The sequence below is a fragment of the Lithobates pipiens genome, unplaced genomic scaffold, assembly GCF_037356315.1.
Source record: "Lithobates pipiens isolate NorthernLeopardFrog02 unplaced genomic scaffold, aLitPip1_a1.2 Scaffold_22, whole genome shotgun sequence".
Taxonomy (NCBI): Eukaryota; Metazoa; Chordata; class Amphibia; order Anura; family Ranidae; genus Lithobates; species Lithobates pipiens.
In genome coordinates, this window is record NW_027507784.1 from 55455104 (window position 1) to 55473671 (window position 18568).

The following is an 18568-nucleotide window of genomic DNA, read 5'->3' on the forward strand; positions in this document are numbered from 1 at the left end:
TCGAATTTCTGAAAAAGCAAAAAAAAACGAATGAAATGAAAACAAATGAATTTTTTTGTCAGTGCACAAGTCTAATTACAAGCCCACTTCATGGTGTCACAATTCTGTAGCCCTCTTCTTTTTTTTTGGGGGGGGGGGGTTGTTGAGAAATGGCTCTCCCCAAACTGAATATTGCACCAAACCTATAGGTACATAGTAGAACCAGAACCTTTGCTAAGTGGAGGAGTGGGTTTGAAAACAAAGTTGGCAATGCCTCCACCCAGGACTGGGCCTCTGTGAGGGATTTTCTTTTCTGGGACGTTAACCAGTTATCTAATCAAAGTGATTGGGAGCAGATGAAGTACTGCAGCCATCATATAAGCCTAACCATGGATACATAGCTGCACACCAGTATGGTAATAATATAAGATTTATATAACAAAAGCAGCGGCAGCCCATCCATAAGGGGCGCTGCTCCCCCATCCATGCATCTCGCCCCCTAATCTACATGCGGGGCGCCGAGCACATGGATTCCAATTGTTTTTTGTATTTTTGAAACACGTGATTAGTACCAGAGGCTTCAAAAAAGGCCACCCTTTTTTTAAGCCTCTGGCTCTAATCACCCCCACTTGTGTAACAATAGTGAATGAATATTCACTATTGTCACACTGATTTTCCTCCCACCCAATCAGGAAGTGGGTCCTGAGACCCGTAACCTGATTGGCTGAAAGGAAAGGCGGTTTTATTGGGTGCCTAGGTCCCCATAAGAGCGCTGCCTGTCCACGACCTAGATGGGCGGGACTGGGTGACCTACTGATCAACCCCATGGGGGGTTGCCAGCCAACCGGGGGGTGGTTGTTTGCCCCCCCCCCACAAAAAAAACAAACACAACACCAGCCATCACCGAATAAAAGATTAATAATAGTACATACTGTATATCCAGTGTACAAACAGGTAATATCAACAAAGGGGCCCAAACGGAGTCCTGGGGGAATTTTGCACATACACACAGGTATGCACTATATTGTTAAAAGTATTGGGACAACTGTCTTTACACGCAGATGAACCTTAATGGCATCCCAATCTTAGTCCATAAGGTTGCATATTGAGTTGGCCCATCCTTTGCAGCTATAAGGTTTAGGAGTGTGTCTATGGGAATGTTTGAACATTCTTCCAGAAGCGCATTTGTAAAGTCAGTCACTGATGTTGGGTGAGAAGGCCTGGCTCGCTGTCTCTGCTCTAATTCATCCTGAAGGTGTTCTATTGGGTTAAGATCAGGACTCTGTGTAGGCCAGTCAAGTTCCTCCACCCCAAACTCTCTCATCCATGTATTTATGGGCCTTGTTTTGTGCACCCTCTAATAACACAAATGTTTAATTCAGAGTGCTGAAAGCAGTGCACAGGTGGCCGGCTACAGAGAAGACCACTGGGCTCTGTGTAAGGGCTAGTTTACACTTGCTTCAAAACAAGGCTTTGTTAAAGCTCTCTGAATGCCAGTCAAGGTTCCTGTCACTAAATAAAATGGTTAGCTTACAGTCCTGTTTAACCTTGTGCTTGCTTTGCTTTGGCTTCCCTTCAAACATTACACCCCATGTCGCTTTAGTGGTGCTTCAAAGCATCTTCAAAGCCTCCATAGAAGACTATGGCAAAGCTCGCTGGAAGCACCTGTAGCTTTTGAGAGGCTTTAATTCAGCTTTAGCTTCACTTTGTTTTAGAGGGGAAATTGCATGTATGAGATATCCACGCACATACGGGGCATCTGTCAAGCTTCAAAAAAGCATCACGGAAACATCATCAAAGCTTCATCGAAGCACCACTGAAGCATCAAAGACACATCATAAAAGCATGTTGAAGCGGTAGGTCGCTTTAATGTGTGTTGAAGCCAAAGCAAGTGTAAATGAGCCCTAAGAGCAAGAGGTCTCTCTGCAGCAGTCCAATGTGACCGCCTGCTGAATCACAGCTAGAGCTGTCCAATCAGCAGGGAGCATGAGCTTTGTAAATTGCCTAGTGGTAGCTGTGACTCAGCGGGACGGCGTGTTGGGCTGCTGTAGGGAGAATGGCGCTCTCTCACACAGAGGGGGTTATTTACGAAAGGCAAATCCACTTTGCACTGCAAGTGCACTTGGAAGTAAAGTCACTGTAGATCCGAGGGGGGCATGCAAGGAAAATAAAAAACAGCATTTTAGCTTGCACATAATTGGATGATAAAATCAGCAGAGCTTCCCCTCATTTCAGATCTACCCCTTAGATTTACAGCAACTGCACTTCCAAGTGCACTTACAGTGCAAAGTGGATTTGCCTTTCGTAAATATCCACCAGAGTGTCGTCTTTTCTGCAGCCGACAGACTTTGACCTGCCACTGGACATGATCTATAAGCCAAAAAGAAAGTAAAGGCTCGTATAAGAAAATCAGGGGAACATTTTCGTCCAAAGAATTTTCGTAAAATTTTCGTATAGTGTGTACACAACTTTCAACAGCCGACTCCAACTTTCTGGATGAAAATTCCCAAAGGGAGAAACAGGAACAGAATGAATGGTTTTCGTTTAACGTGTGCCGTTTATGTACGATTTTTGTACAAGAAAAATCAGAAAAAGACTGCACATGATCAGAAACAATACATAACAAAAAAAAAGCCTTTTTCGTTCATCAGTTTCGATTTGCTGTGAAACTAGTAAAATCGGACAATCATTTGCCCGATTTTCTTACATTGTGCACCCCACTTTAGACTGCAAGTTTTATGTTTTCAGCACTATGATTTTAGGAAGTGTATTTATAAACATTTGGCAGAGCTATTTGTTCTGCCAAACTGCATATACATTGGTTCTGTATGAATGCCAGCTAAATCGTATAGTACTAGGTTATTTTGTCTCAAGGTCAGATGTTCTTTATTCATGTGAAAGCATGAATCAGGAAAATACCACATTATAGCCACTAGATGGAGCTGATGATCATAGGAAATACTATTTTTGAACATAGTTTACTAACTTTCAATTTTGCCAGCACCGAACGAATGTACATGCAATTTCCCAGGATAATTCGCTCTGCAATGTTTTTTTTTTTCATAAACACACCTTTAACTATTAAGCTTTTGTTAAAGGTACAAGTTCAGCTTTAAATTATTGTTTTTGGGCCATTGACATCAACCGAAAAACTTTTTGGACTATTTCTGGCTGCACTTTTGTAAGTTCATTAACTAAGGAAGCATACACAACCTCTTTCTGGGTTTAAAGAGGAGCTGCACCTAAAAAAAAAATATTAAAAGCCAGCAGCTACTAATATTGCAGCTGCTGACTTTTAATAAAATCACACTTACCTGTCCCAGGTTCCAGCGATGTCGGCGGCAGATGACGAGCGATCGCTCGTCTCGCTGCTGCCACCGCCGCCACCCTCTGTCAGGGAATCGGGAAGTGAAGCATGACGGCTTCACTGGCCGGTTCCCTACTGCGCATGCGCGAGTCATGCTGCGCGTCTCTTATGGTCCCCCGCTGTGTCTCTGGGAACTGTGTGTTTCCCAGAACACAACGGGGGGGGCGGAGCGTCTGCGGGGGTCTGCGGCGTTCTGGCCGGAAGTGGGTGCAGTTACCTGGATCATCCAGGTAACTGCACCCCCCTCCCCCCTGAAAGGTGCCGATTGTGGCCCCGGAGGGGGGGAGGGATAAGATTAGCGGAACTTCCCCTTTAGGGTGAAGAACCGCTTTGTAAAAGTGGTTTCCAACTTTGCTACCTGCTATCTTTTTACTTTTTTTGCTACACGTTTTATCTCTTGTGCAAATATAAATAACTATGTTTTAACAATGTTTCTATTTAAATATGACCCACAACGATGTTGTCTTTTGTCCTAGAGCTCAGAAATCCTTCAGGATCACCAATGTGCCGCAATATCTGCCGATCACAACATTTTTCCTGTTGGAAAATGGTATCTTGAAAACTGCGGCCATGAAGGCTATGGATTCATTTGTGAGAAAGCACAAGGTAATGGTCTGGCCCTACAGGGTCACTCAGTAGCCACAGCCAATAATAATAATAATTATTATTATTATACAGGTTTTATATAGCGTATAATAATTGTATCCTTTCATAACTCTAAAGCCAGTTTAGCAGGGACCAGTTGAGATTTAATCCATCTATAGGCAGGCTGGTTGTACTAAATTCAATTCAATTCATCGATCAACTTCAGTATTACCAGCTTTTCAGATTTTTTTGCACGTGATCACTGCCTGTGGCTATAGCTGGCAGCAGTGATCATGGTGTTCTTCTGGCAGTGAAGGCTTCCCACCAGCAGAACACAATAGCTCTGCAGGAGGGATTCCCCCATTAACACTGACTGTGTTGATGGGGAAATTTAGCAATTTTCTTTCCTTCCATCCCTAGTGGAAGGAAAGAGAATTGCTTGCATTAATCAAGTATTGGTTAGGTGACCCATGAGTGGCATACCAAGCAGCACTGTAGTCATCTCCACATCACAAGGCAAAATTTCCAGCATCCCTATACCTATTTTCAAATCGATTAAATTTAACATTAAAATAAAATAAAAAAATGCTTCCTGGCAGCTATTAAAACAAAAAAGCTGGAGTACTCACCTCAATCATCCACCTCAACTCCTCTTTCTGCTTGAATGATGGTCAGCATCATTCCACCCACTTTCTATAAGCCATGGGTGTCGAGGACCCACCTCCTGGTGATACATTATCAAACTGCTCTGGCATCACATGAGAATGCCATTTCATGCAGCATTTAAGATTGCCCACCACCAAAGGAGGAAGAGGATTCATGGTGCCGTATGACCAGATTAAAGACCCTTATGCCGCATCCACACAATCTGACTTTTCGACGGACTAGGTCCGGCGGACAATCTGACAGACTTTGCAGCTGAGGTCTGACTTTAGACTTTAAAACGAACGGACTTGGCCACACACGATCACTCCAAAAGTCTGACGGATTAGAACGTGATGACATAGAATAAAGAATTTCATAGCCAATAGCTGACCTAGCGTTGGTTTTAGTCCGTCGGACTAACACACAGACGACCGGATTTTTTGACCGGACTCGAGTCCGTCGGAAAAATTTGAAGCAAGTTTTATTTCTAGGTCTGCCGAAAGTCTGCTGGAGCCCACAGACGATCGAATTGTCTGACGGATTCCAGTCCGTCGGACCAAGTTCATCGAAAAATGAGCTTAGAAAAACAACATGAATGCAATATTTTTTTTTTTTTAAAGTTCTCTCATATTTTTCATAATGCAATAGAGGGAGTTTTTGAACTAGTGCTTAGTAGCTACCATGGACACAAGGTACATCATCACCTATAGGGCTGCACTAAAGAGAGCTAACACCACCAATGGATCATGGAGGAATCTAGGTGTATTGTTCTATTATTTCTGCATTTGGATGACTTTTGAATGTCCTCCTATGAGTTGATGATATCCTATGCAGCTTTCCTCTCCACTATTAGCAAGGCTTTATATCATGTCAATCAAATAAACAGTATACTTCTGCACCCATCAGTGTAAGCACATGAAGTCAGAACAGTAAGCAAATTGTTTGCTAAGCCATGAAACTCACATCATATGTTTATCCTTCCTATTTTAGATGTTTCCGTTCACAGTGTAAATGGTTCCGACATGTTCCCACTACCAGACATATTGCCATATGGACATAAATTGTACAGAGTAATATCTGGAAACATGACCTGGTATGATGCCTCTTTTGCTTGCAAGAGATATGGGGCTGATTTGGTCACTATTACTGACGAGTATCATCAAGCCTTTGCCACTGTCATTGTCCACCGCAAAGGTTTAGCCCACTGGATTGGATTCTATAAAGAAATAGTAAGTGCTATTGTATTTAATATATTCAGTATAGACTATAATAAGACAATCTTATATTTATCTGAATTTGGGAACACATTGCTCACATCCCAGTCTAAAGTTGGATACACACTATACAACTTTTTTGTTTGATGTCCTTTAGATTTACCTTCAACTATATAGTGCAAGGACCTGCCTAATGTCATACAAACTGAAAGTGTTTAGATTTACCAAAACCATATAATATGAGTTCAAACCTAAAGGAAAAAAAAATCGAAAGAAAATTTTATAGCGTGTATCCAGCTTTAGTCTGTAGGGTTCAATATTGAGTTGGTCCACTCTTTGCAGCTATAACAGCGTCAACTCTTCTGGGAAGGTTGTCCACAAGGTTTAGGAGTGTGTCTATGGGAATGTTTGACCATTCTTCCAGAAGCGCATTTGTGAGGTCAGGCATTGATGTTGGAGAAGGCCTGGCTCGCAGTCTCCACTCTAATTCAGGTCAGGACTACATTTATTGTAGTATACTGAGAACTAGATATGTTGAGAAGAAAAACAAAAAACAGATATTTGCTGAATAGCACACAATAAACTACAGTAGATGCAATGAATCTTCTAAGCCCTTGTACACACGGTCGGACATTCCGACAACAAAATCCGTCAGATTTTGTCCAAAACTGGTGTTGCATACACAACACGGTTGGACAAATTTGTTGGAAAACCCGATCGTTCAGATGATGACGTTATTTCGTTACGACGGGACTAGGTTCAGGCTAGTAGCCAATAGCTTTGGTCTAGGAATTTGATCTGAGCATGCGTGGCACTTTGTCCGATCGGAATTCTCTACAAACGATTGGACAAAGTCTGATCGGATCATGTTGTGGGAAAATTTTATAGCCCAGCTCTAAAACTTTGTTGGTCGGATATTCCGATGGAAACAGTCAGATGGAGCCCACACACAGTCGGATTATCCGACAACACTGTCTGATCGGACATTTTCCGCTGGAATGTCCGACCGTGTGTACAAGGGCTTAACAGATATCCAGTGATGAAAAAGCAACAAATGATGTGTGAATCAGACATTTGCTGGCTGATAAATACGCATTTAAAGAGGAAGTAAACCCTGATGGGTTTACTTCCTCTTTCATTCCCTGCAAAGGCAAAGCATAATGGACTACTATGCATCGCATAGTAGCCCATTATGTGTCACTTACCTGACACAGGAGCCAGCGATGTCACCGCTGTCCCCTGTAGTCCGGTGCATCCATCTTTTCGGTGGGGTCTCGCAGCTCCGCCGCTGTCATTCGGCGGAGCCGCGATGACGTCACTCCCGCGCATGCGCACGGGAGCCGACACGCGCGGCAGCTCCATTGTTGGAAATGCCGCGCTCAGTGCGCCTGTGCGCCGCTGTCTACGGCGCATGCACCGTAGACAGCGGTGCCTGTCTTCGGGCAAATATCTCCTAAACCGTATAGGTTTAGGAGATATTTCTTGGACCTACAGGTAAGCCTTAATCTAGGCTTACCTGTAGGTCAAAGTGGTTTGTAAGGGTTTACAACCACTTTAAGATTGCAAAATGGCGTTGAGGTGAGTGTTTTTTCACCATAGTGCCTTTAATCTTCAGCTACAAAGCCTTGGTCCTGGCACACTAAAGCCTTTACACAGCAATTCTGCAGCTGGTGAGCATTACTTATAATCTCTGGTGACATCTTTGGGGATTTCCCTGACATCTGAGCAGTTGCAGAGATGTGCACATAGGGCAGTGCATGCTGGAAATTTAAAATTATACAGCTGAGGATTTCCTTAGGGAAAATAAAGGTAATAATAAGCTCTATGTTTACATCTCTGCTCCAGAACCAAAAGATCTTTAGCAGCAATGTTAGGTCCCTGAAGTCTTTTGTCCTCGGTGCTCACGGGGGGCCAGTCCAGTGTTACTTGCCATCCCCAAACCATCCACACGCACAAGGGCAAGCAGAGGATGGAACTGTGCCAAGACAAAATATTTGCAATTGAATATATCAGGATTGGAGGCACAATTTTAAAATTGCACGACCCTCATCTAGAAACGTTTCCCTTTGATGTAGAACTGTGGTCAGGCTATAGACCAGCCATGACTGCTGAGGCTCAATGTGCTTAGGTCCCAAGTAACGTAACACAATGGGATCAAGTCCCCCCGCCACCCTTGCCCTTTACCCCATTAAAAAAGACACCAAGGCCCCTTTCACACCTGCGGACAGTATGTCCGTATTTCATCCATCCGTTTTCGGATGCAATACGGACATACATGCATAAACATCCACGGACACCCGATATCATCCGTCTCCGCTATGGTCCGATTCTGCAGACGGATGAAAATCCTATTTTTCTATCCGTCTGCAGAGCGAATTGAATGAGCACGGACAGACGGTCCGTGTTCATCTGATCCCCCCATAGGGGAGAGCGGAGATCTGACAGGGCGGTCCCTGCACAGTGTGCAGGGACCGCCCTGTCATCCGTTGGCTCAGTGGGGATCAACGGAGCGATCCCCACTGAGCAAGCGGATGTTCACAAGGCGGATCATCACGGATCCGTCCCATGTGAAAGGACCCTTACAATGGTTGGAAAGGGCAAGGCCACAGCTTTATTAAATTCCAACTAATAACATGTGAACACATTTAAAGGGGAAGTAAACCCTGATGGGTTTACTTCCTCTTTGTCTCCCTGCAAAGGTAAAGCATAATGGGCTACTATGCATCGCATAGTAGCCCATTATGTGTCACTTACCTGACACAGGATCCAGCGATATCACCACTGTCCCCTGTAGTCCAGAGCATCCATCTTCTTCTGGGTATTGCTGCTCCGGCCACTCACAGCGCTGGAGCAGTGATGACTTCACTCCCGCGCATGGGCATGGGAGCCGCCACTAAAGGCATAGTGCACCTGCGTGCCACTGTCTACGGCTCATGTGCCATAGACAGCCGTCACTGTCTTTTAGTAAATATCTCCTAAACCGTGTAGGTTTAGGAGATATTTCTTGGACCTACAGGTAAGCCTTAATCTAGGCTTACCTGTAGGTCAAAGTGGTTTGTATGGGTTTACAACCACTTTAACCAGTGCCAGTCACAGTCGTACTATGAGCACTTAACTAAAAGAGGGAAGTAGGATCTGTCCTTACCATAGGTACTGGACAGATAGCCTACGTCCAATTCTCCATCAAGGGCATAGCCCATTACAGCAACTTTAACTGCTGGCAAGGTCAAGAAAACCGCAGCAAGCTATGACATACCATAACATAGAAAAAAGGGGGTGGGAGGGTGGGCAGCTCTTCCAACCAACTCTTCCGAAAGACCCAGAATTCCTTGGGGCACACGTTCCCTGAACTCAGGCCCACCCCATCCCATCCCACATGTTTCAACCAATCGTTCCCCTTGTCATACACCTAGCCATGCCCCCATCAGTCAAGGCTCTTTCCCTAGGGAGGGTGCTCAAGAGGCCTTCATTCTCAACCAGCGTTCCTCCAGAAGTTGCTAGGAGTTCACTGAACTGTGGCTGATTGATCTCCAATTTTATGTTCTTAAAATGTATCTAAAAGCAAAAATAAATATGTAATGTATTGCAGCTTACCAGTCCTTAGATGTATTGGCTGCATTTGTTTTCTGTTTATCAGGCTTTCCTTCCTTTCCTTTTCTTTCCACTTAGGGATCTGGAAAATAACATCTGAAACTTGATTGATTGCTATGGGTTAAGCCTCGCACACACTATAAGAAAAATTCTGCTTTTGACGATAATTTCGTACGATAATCAGCTTTCGTCCAAAATTTTCCGAAGGGTCAAATATGAAAATTTCTCTCGTACGATACCAGATCGTACAATTTTCGTTTAATCAGTACAATTTTCATCCAAAAACACAATACAAATACATGACGTCACTTACGAATTTTTATTCTGTCATACGAGAATTTTTGTACTTTAGTAACCCATTTGCTTTTGGATATGGAGACTAGCATGCAAAAAAAAGTTTAATAAACTAGTTTAAATGGTTTCAAAGCATGAACACACGGTAATGAGATTATACATGTTAAAAAAAGGTTTATGATGTAAATGGAGAGAGGTTGGGACTTTGAGTGAGACGTGCAGGTAAGCACATCTCCATCCCTGTGTATACATTGAAATTCATTTATTTTTTTTGTAGACTTTGGTGCACCTGAAGAGTGTTTTACACACGAAACGCGTAGGGACCATGCCATACACCTACTTTTTCATAGAATAATTTTTTAGATAGAAGTGCTTTGGATTACAAGCATGTTTCTGGAATGAATTATGCTCGCAATCCGAGGTTTTACTGTATTCTGGATTATATTAAATAAAGCTGGGAGCAAATAATGCCTTTTTCCTGTATTGAATTTTATATATGTTATAATGTCTGACTTTTTTTCCACAATTGCTTATACTATGACATCTTTATATAAACAGGGAGATGAAGCATTTGAATGGGCAGATGGTTCTATTTCTTGGTTTACATCATGGGCAGATGAGTCACCATCAGAAGATGGGAACTGTGCATATATTGACACCGATGGACTTTGGAGAGCTGTGGACTGTAATATGCAACTGCAAGGTGCCATATGTCTTGTCAGCACGGGTAAGGACATGTCATTCTGTTACCACTCAATGCTCTGTTCTGGGGGGTAAATACATGATCCATATTAGCAGAGTTTCAGAAAAAGGAAAGCCTGGGCTCATTTATTCAGTTGTCTTCCATAAGAACTATCTGCTTTGTTTTCGGTTTAAATCTGGACTAGAAAATGATAAATGGTTGTTGAAATCTTAAAGACTCTGCTGTCATGCTGACAGGTATAATGTTTAGAGACTGGGTGTGCAAGCAGGGCTGGTGCAAGGAGTTTTGACACCCTAGGCGAAACTCTACTGGTCAGACGAAGCAGCTGCCTGAGACTGAGTTAGTTACATGCTGCAGCCTGGAGAGCGTGCAGACACGGAGGGAAACCAGTGGTCGGGATAGTTTGCCTAGTAGTGATGGACGAACTTCCGACGGGACGTTTCGCGAACGCGAAACGCGAACGGGCACAAACGTTCGCGAAAACGACCGTTCGCCGCGGGCTCCATTGACTTCAATGGGAGGCGAATTTCGCAAACCTTTAGGTCGAATTTGCGGCCACGGGGTAATTATTAGGGGGTAGCACGTAGTCCCACCACCTGGACAATAGCATAATACATGTATGAGGTGAATTTGGGATCGATAACTACAAGCATTTTTTTTTTATTTGGGAAATTGTTCTGACAATTCAGGACTATGGAGCTAATGAAGGCAATGGAGGAGAGGGAAGGTCAGGGACCAGGGTAGGCAAACAAGAGGGTGCAGGAGATACAGAGCACTGACAGCAGCACCGTAATACAGAGCACTGACATCAGCACCGTGACATACAGCGCTGACAGCAGCTCCGTGACATACAGCGCTGACAGCAGCTCCGTGACATACAGCGCTGACAGCAGCTCCGTGACATACAGCGCTGACAGCAGCTCCGTGACATACAGCGCTGACAGCAGCTCCGTGACATACAGCGCTGACAGCAGCACCGTGACATACAGCGCTGACAGCAGCTCCGTGACATACAGCGCTGACAGCAGCTCCGTGACATACAGCGCTGACAGCAGCTCCGTGACATACAGCGCTGACAGCAGCTCCGTGACATACAGCGCTGACAGCAGCTCCGTGACATACAGCGCTGACAGCAGCACCGTGACATACAGCGCTGACAGCAGCTCCGTGACATACAGCGCTGACAGCAGCTCCGTGACATACAGCGCTGACAGCAGCTCCGTGACATACAGCGCTGACAGCAGCTCCGTGACATACAGCGCTGACAGCAGCTCCGTGACATACAGCGCTGACAGCAGCTCCGTGACATACAGCGCTGACAGCAGCTCCGTGACATACAGCGCTGACAGCAGCTCCGTGACATACAGCGCTGACAGCAGCTCCGTGACATACAGCGCTGACAGCAGCTCCGTGACATACAGCGCTGACAGCAGCACCGTAAGCAGCCCCAGGAGGAAGTCAGCACAGCACAGGGATGGTGTGATCCCCTCATAATAAGAACCCCCAGGAGGAAGTCAGCACAGCACAGGGATGGTGGGAGCCCCTCATAATAAGAACACCCAGGAGGAAGTCAGCACAGCACAGGGATGGTGGGAACCCCTCATAATAAGCAGCCCCAGTAGAAATATGACACCGCTCAACCTCTTCAAAGAGGAGGGTAGGGGCATATAGTACGGTGTGCTTTTTTGGGTCAGGGAAGTGAGCCAAATGAATTAAGAAGGTCTGTGTGCTTGATTCCAAAAATTGTTTATAGACATATACATGGTCTACTGATCACATGTGTTGAATTCCTCCGAGATCCATGCCTCATTCATTTTTAGAAATGTGAGGTAGTTAACACTGTGGTGAGCTAGGCGAGTACGCTTATCGGTCACAATCCCCCCTGCTGCGCTGAACGTCCTTTCGGACAGGACACTGGATGAGGGGCAAGCCAACAGTTCGATTGCAAATTGGGCAAGCTCTGGCCAGAGGTCAAGCCTGCCCACCCAGTAGTCTAGGGGTTCATCACTCCTCAGAGCGTCCACATCGGCCGTTAACCCAATGTAGTCGGACACCTGACGGTCTAGGCGTTCCCTGATGCTGGATCCGGATGACACCTGTCGATGGGTCGGCTGAAAGAATGACCTCATATCCGAAGTCACCAACACATCTTCAAACCGGCCTCTTCTTGCAGGCGCTGTTGGATTGGTACCCGCAAATCCTTCTCTGGGAGTGGGAATTGCTCCTCTGCCAGCGCACGCAAAAGCAGAATGCAGCATTTCTCGAAGCAAGGCCTGGAAGTGCTGCATTCTGACAGCCCTCTGCGACGGCGGTAACATTTCCGCCATTTTGTGTTTGTACCGGGGGTCTAAGTACGTTGCCACCCAGTACTGGTCCTTGACCCTCATGCTTTTTATACGGGGGTCCCTATTAAAACACTGGAGCATGAAGGCCCCCATTTGCACTAAAGTGGAAGCGGTGTGGTGGCCTGGCTCCTGCTCATCATCCAGGATAATGTCGTCCTCTTCATTCTCCTCTCCCCATCCTCGCACAACAGGGATCCCAGAAAGGTTTAAAGCATGCTCTTCTTGCTCCTGCTCATCCGCCCCGGCACCATCCTCCTCTGACTCCTCATCAGACTCCTGTTGTTGACTTGTCTCAGATAGAGTAGCCCCCCCTGGGAATTCATCCAGCATTGCGACTTCCTCATCTTCCCGCTCCTGCTCCTCCACAGCCTGATCAATGACACGACGCAATGCACGCTCCAGAAAGAAGGCATAAGGTACCATGTCACTGATGGCGCCATGGCTGCGACTGACCAGTTTGGTGATCTCCTCAAATGGCCGCAGAAGTCTGCATGTGTCGCGCATGAGCAGCCACTGGCGCGGTGAAAAAAAACCCAGCTCCCCAGAACCGTTTCTTTCGCAGAGTTCATACAGGTAGACGTTAACTGCACGTTTCTGCTGGAGCAGCCTATCAAGCATATAGAAGGTTGAGTTCCATCGCGTCGGGCAATCGCAAATAAGACGTCTGACCGGCAGATGGTGTCGCCGCTGAATGTCAGCAAGGCGAGCCATGGCCGTGTAAGATCTTCTGAAATGGGCCGAGATTTTCCTTGCCTGCCGCAAGATGTCCTGGACCCCAGGGTATTTGACAAGGAATCGCTGCACGACCAAGTTTAAGACGTGTGCCATGCACGGCACGTGCGTGATTTTGCCCTGTTTCAATGCGCTAAGCAGATTGGCACCGTTGTCACACACCACTTTACCAACTGTCAAATTGAGCGGTGTTAGCCACTCATCTGCCTGTGAACGCAAAGCTGAAAGGAGTGCCGGGCCAGTGTGGCTCTTTGCTTCCAGGCACAACAGACGCAGCACGGCATGGCAACGTCTCACCTGGCATGTGGAATAGGTTCTGGGGAGCTTGGGCGGTGCAGTGGAAGAGACGCTAGCAGCGGAAAAGGAGGAGGCAGCTGAGGAGGAGAGGGAGGAGGATGGAGTAGGAGGAGGAGAAGAAGAGTCAGGCCTGCATGCAATCCGTGGCGGTAAAACCAAATCTACACGGGTGCCACGGGTTACATGCTTGACGGCCGTCAGAAGGTTCACCCAGTGGGCAGTAAAACTGATATACCTTCCCTGCCCGTGTTTGCTAGACCACGTGTCTGTGGTCAGATGTATCTTGGCACCGACACTGTGTGCCAGAGATACATTCACTTGCCGCTGAACATGGCCATATAGCTCTGGGATGCCCTTCTCTGAGAAATACTTCCTTCCTGGGACCTTCCATTGTGGTGTTCCAATGGCCACAAATTTGCGAAAGGCCTCCGAGTCCACCAGTTTATATGGCAGTAGTTGGCGGGCTATGAGTTCTGACAAGCCAGCCGCCAACCGTTGGGCAAGAGGGTTATCCGGCGTCATCATTTTTTTACGCTCAAACATTAGGCCCACGGAAGCCTGCCTTTTTGCAGAAAAATGTGAGCTTGGCGTGATGGAAGGTGGAGTGGAGGACAATTGTGAGGAGAGAGGAGAAGGAGAAGTAGAAGACGAGGCTGGACGGTGAGAGCCTGCAGTGTGGCTTTGTGTGTTCCGTTGCTCCCACTGGGCTCGGTGATGGCTGCTCATGTGCCTTCTTAAGGCGGTCGTCCCTAGGTGAGTATTGGGCTTACCGCGACTAACGCGTTGACTGCAAAGATTGCAGATGGCAACGCTATTGTCAGCAGCGGACACGTTAAAAAAAGCCCACACTGCGGAGCCATGTGCCGGTGTCCTGGGAGCGCCAGATGTGACCGTACATGGTCGATGACTCGCTCCTGATACATTTGCAGTCTGCTTTGTCCCTGCTGTGCAATGTAAGTCATTGCTGCTTCTCCTCCCTATCTGCTGGTCCATATCTCCCTCTGAACTCCCCTCCTCTTCCTCTCTTGTGGGCACCCACGTGACATCACTAGACACGTCATCATCAACGTCACCTTCCCCACCGCTATAAGTAGAGTAGGCAGCAACACCGGGGACCAACCTCCTCCTTGGGCTGATCTGGGTACTGGCGTCAGACTGCTGAGTAGCGCTTGTTGCTACCTCCTCTTCCTGATCCAATACCAAGAGTGGCTGCGCATCAGAAATGTCCTCTTGATATGGATCGGAAAATAATTCCAGTGACTCAAGCGGAAGGTATGTGGTGGTGGTGGTGGTGGTCGTGTTGTTGGTGGTAGTGTCTTTGGGGGTGCACATAGCAGAGAGTGAAGAAGAGGGTGCAGATCGAGAGGATGAGGAGGGTGCAGAAGAGTAAGGCTGAGCGAGCCACTCAACCAAGTCTGGTGCATCCTTTAAAGTAATTGAACGCACCTTCTGCAACTTCCCACTTTGGCTCAAGCCTGTTGCTCCTGCCCTACCCCTACCACCCCTGCGGAAGGGCCTGCCTCTTCCTCTGCATGTCATTTTTTAAATGACCCTGTGACAAAACTCTTAGTCCCTATACCGCTGAAGGACTGCTGCAGTATAGGTGAGCGGTCAGCAGTGGTGCACGTCAACCCTATCTATTGTGGACCTATAGCGGTCCTTACAGAACAGCAGACTGTACCGCACTCAAGCCTATGTACCGTAGCACCCTATACCAAGTTACCAGTCCTTATAAGAACTTTTGTGGACCAAGCAGGTTGTGTATTAGTGTTTAGCAGACTGTACGTCAGTCCCTATACCGCTGAAGGACTGCTGCAGTATAGGGCAGCGGTCAGCAGTGGTGCACGTCAACCCTATCTATTGTGGACCTATAGCGGTCCTTACAGAACAGCAGACTGTACCGCACTCAAGCCTATGTACCGTAGCACCCTATACCAAGTTACCAGTCCTTATAAGAACTTTTGTGGACCAAGCAGGTTGTGTATTAGTGTTTAGCAGACTGTACGTCAGTCCCTATACCGCTGAAGGACTGCTGCAGTATAGGGCAGCGGTCAGCAGTGGTGCACGTCAACCCTATCTATTGTGGACCGATAGCGGTCCTTACAGAACAGCAGACTGTACCGCACTCAAGCCTATGTACCGTAGCACCCTATACCAAGTTACCAGTCCTTATAAGAACTTTTGTGGAACAAGCAGGTTGTGTGTTAGTGATTAGCAGACTGTACGTCAGTCCCTATACCAATGAAGGACTGCTGCAGTATAGGGCAGCGGTCAGCAGTAGTGCACGGCAACCCTATGTATTGTGGACCGATAGCGGTCCTTACAGAACAGCAGACTGTAACGCACTCAGGCCTATGTACCGTAGCACCCTATACCAAGTTACCAGTCCTTATAAGAACTTTTGTGGAACAAGCAGGTTGTGTGTTAGTGATTAGCAGACTGTACGTCAGTCCCTATACCAATGAAGGACTGCTGCAGTATAGGGCAGCGGTCAGCAGTAGTGCACGGCAACCCTATGTATTGTGGACCGATAGCGGTCCTTACAGAACAGCAGACTGTAACGCACTCAGGCCTATGTACCGTAGCACCCTATACCAAGTTACCAGTCCTTATAAGAACTTTTGTGGACCAAGCAGGTTGTGTGTTAGTGATTAGCAGACTGTACGTCAGTCCCTATACCAATGAAGGACTGCTGCAGTATAGGGCAGCGGTCAGCAGTAGTGCACGGCAACCCTATGTATTGTGGACCGATAGCGGTCCTTACAGAACAGCAGACTGTAACGCACTCAGGCCTATGTACCGTAGCACCCTATACCAAGTTACCAGTCCTTATAAGAACTTTTGTGGACCAAGCAGGTTGTGTGTTAGTGATTAGCAGACTGTACGTCAGTCCCTATACCAATGAAGGACTGCTGCAGTATAGGGCAGCGGTCAGCAGTAGTGCACGGCAACCCTATGTATTGTGGACCGATAGCGGTCCTTACAGAACAGCAGACTGTACTGCACTCAGGCCTATGTACCGTAGCACCCTATACCAAGTTACCAGTCCTTATAAAAACTTTTGTGGACCAAGCAGGTTGTGTGTTAGTGTTTAGCAGACTGTGCGTCAGTCCCTATACCGCTGAAGGACTGCTGCAGTATAGGGCAGCGGTCAGCAGTAGTGCACGGCAACCCTATGTATTGTGGACCGATAGCGGTCCTTACAGAACAGCAGACTGTAACGCACTCAGGCCTATGTACCGTAGCACCCTATACCAAGTTACCAGTCCTTATAAGAACTTTTGTGGACCAAGCAGGTTGTGTGTTAGTGATTAGCAGACTGTACGTCAGTCCCTATACCAATGAAGGACTGCTGCAGTATAGGGCAGCGGTCAGCAGTAGTGCACGGCAACCCTATGTATTGTGGACCGATAGCGGTCCTTACAGAACAGCAGACTGTAACGCACTCAGGCCTATGTACCGTAGCACCCTATACCAAGTTACCAGTCCTTATAAGAACTTTTGTGGACCAAGCAGGTTGTGTGTTAGTGATTAGCAGACTGTACGTCAGTCCCTATACCAATGAAGGACTGCTGCAGTATAGGGCAGCGGTCAGCAGTAGTGCACGGCAACCCTATGTATTGTGGACCGATAGCGGTCCTTACAGAACAGCAGACTGTACTGCACTCAGGCCTATGTACCGTAGCACCCTATACCAAGTTACCAGTCCTTATAAAAACTTTTGTGGACCAAGCAGGTTGTGTGTTAGTGTTTAGCAGACTGTGCGTCAGTCCCTATACCGCTGAAGGACTGCTGCAGTATAGGGCAGCGGTCAGCAGTAGTGCACGGCAACCCTATGTATTGTGGACCGATAGCGGTCCTTACAGAACAGCAGACTGTAACGCACTCAGGCCTATGTACCGTAGCACCCTATACCAAGTTACCAGTCCTTATAAGAACTTTTGTGGACCAAGCAGGTTGTGTGTTAGTGATTAGCAGACTGTACGTCAGTCCCTATACCAATGAAGGACTGCTGCAGTATAGGGCAGCGGTCAGCAGTAGTGCACGGCAACCCTATGTATTGTGGACCGATAGCGGTCCTTACAGAACAGCAGACTGTAACGCACTCAGGCCTATGTACCGTAGCACCCTATACCAAGTTACCAGTCCTTATAAGAACTTTTGTGGACCAAGCAGGTTGTGTGTTAGTGATTAGCAGACTGTACGTCAGTCCCTATACCAATGAAGGACTGCTGCAGTATAGGGCAGCGGTCAGCAGTAGTGCACGGCAACCCTATGTATTGTGGACCGATAGCGGTCCTTACAGAACAGCAGACTGTAACGCACTCAGGCCTATGTACCGTAGCACCCTATACCAAGTTACCAGTCCTTATAAGAACTTTTGTGGACCAAGCAGGTTGTGTGTTAGTGATTAGCAGACTGTACGTCAGTCCCTATACCAATGAAGGACTGCTGCAGTATAGGGCAGCGGTCAGCAGTAGTGCACGGCAACCCTATGTATTGTGGACCGATAGCGGTCCTTACAGAACAGCAGACTGTACCGCACCCAAGCCTATGTACCGTAGCACCCTAGACAGACCAAGTTACCAGTCCTGATAAAGAGCTTTGTGGAACAAGTGAGTTGTGAATGATTAGCAGACTGCAGCAGAAGGGCAGCAGTCAAGTATAATATTCTTTCTATATTTGGAAGAAAGAATATTATACGTGTACAAGCCTATTACCGTACCACTGATACCAGTCCTGAAAAGAACCTTTGTGGAACTAATAGTAACAGCAAGTCTTTAAAATTATCCTCACTGCCTGACACACTGCTTCC

General features: G+C 46.8%; 1 protein-coding gene across 1 annotated transcript in view; it reads left to right on the top strand.

The window, feature by feature from the left end:
- Window positions 1-18568, top strand: part of PLA2R1 (phospholipase A2 receptor 1) — a 193552-nt gene that overhangs the window by 151400 nt on the left and 23584 nt on the right. Inside the window, exons 23-25 of the mRNA XM_077447604.1 lie at window positions 3823-3952; window positions 5567-5805; window positions 10234-10402. Coding sequence (XP_077303730.1) covers window positions 3823-3952; window positions 5567-5805; window positions 10234-10402 — 538 coding nt within the window. The remainder of the gene's footprint in view (window positions 1-3822; window positions 3953-5566; window positions 5806-10233; window positions 10403-18568) is intronic.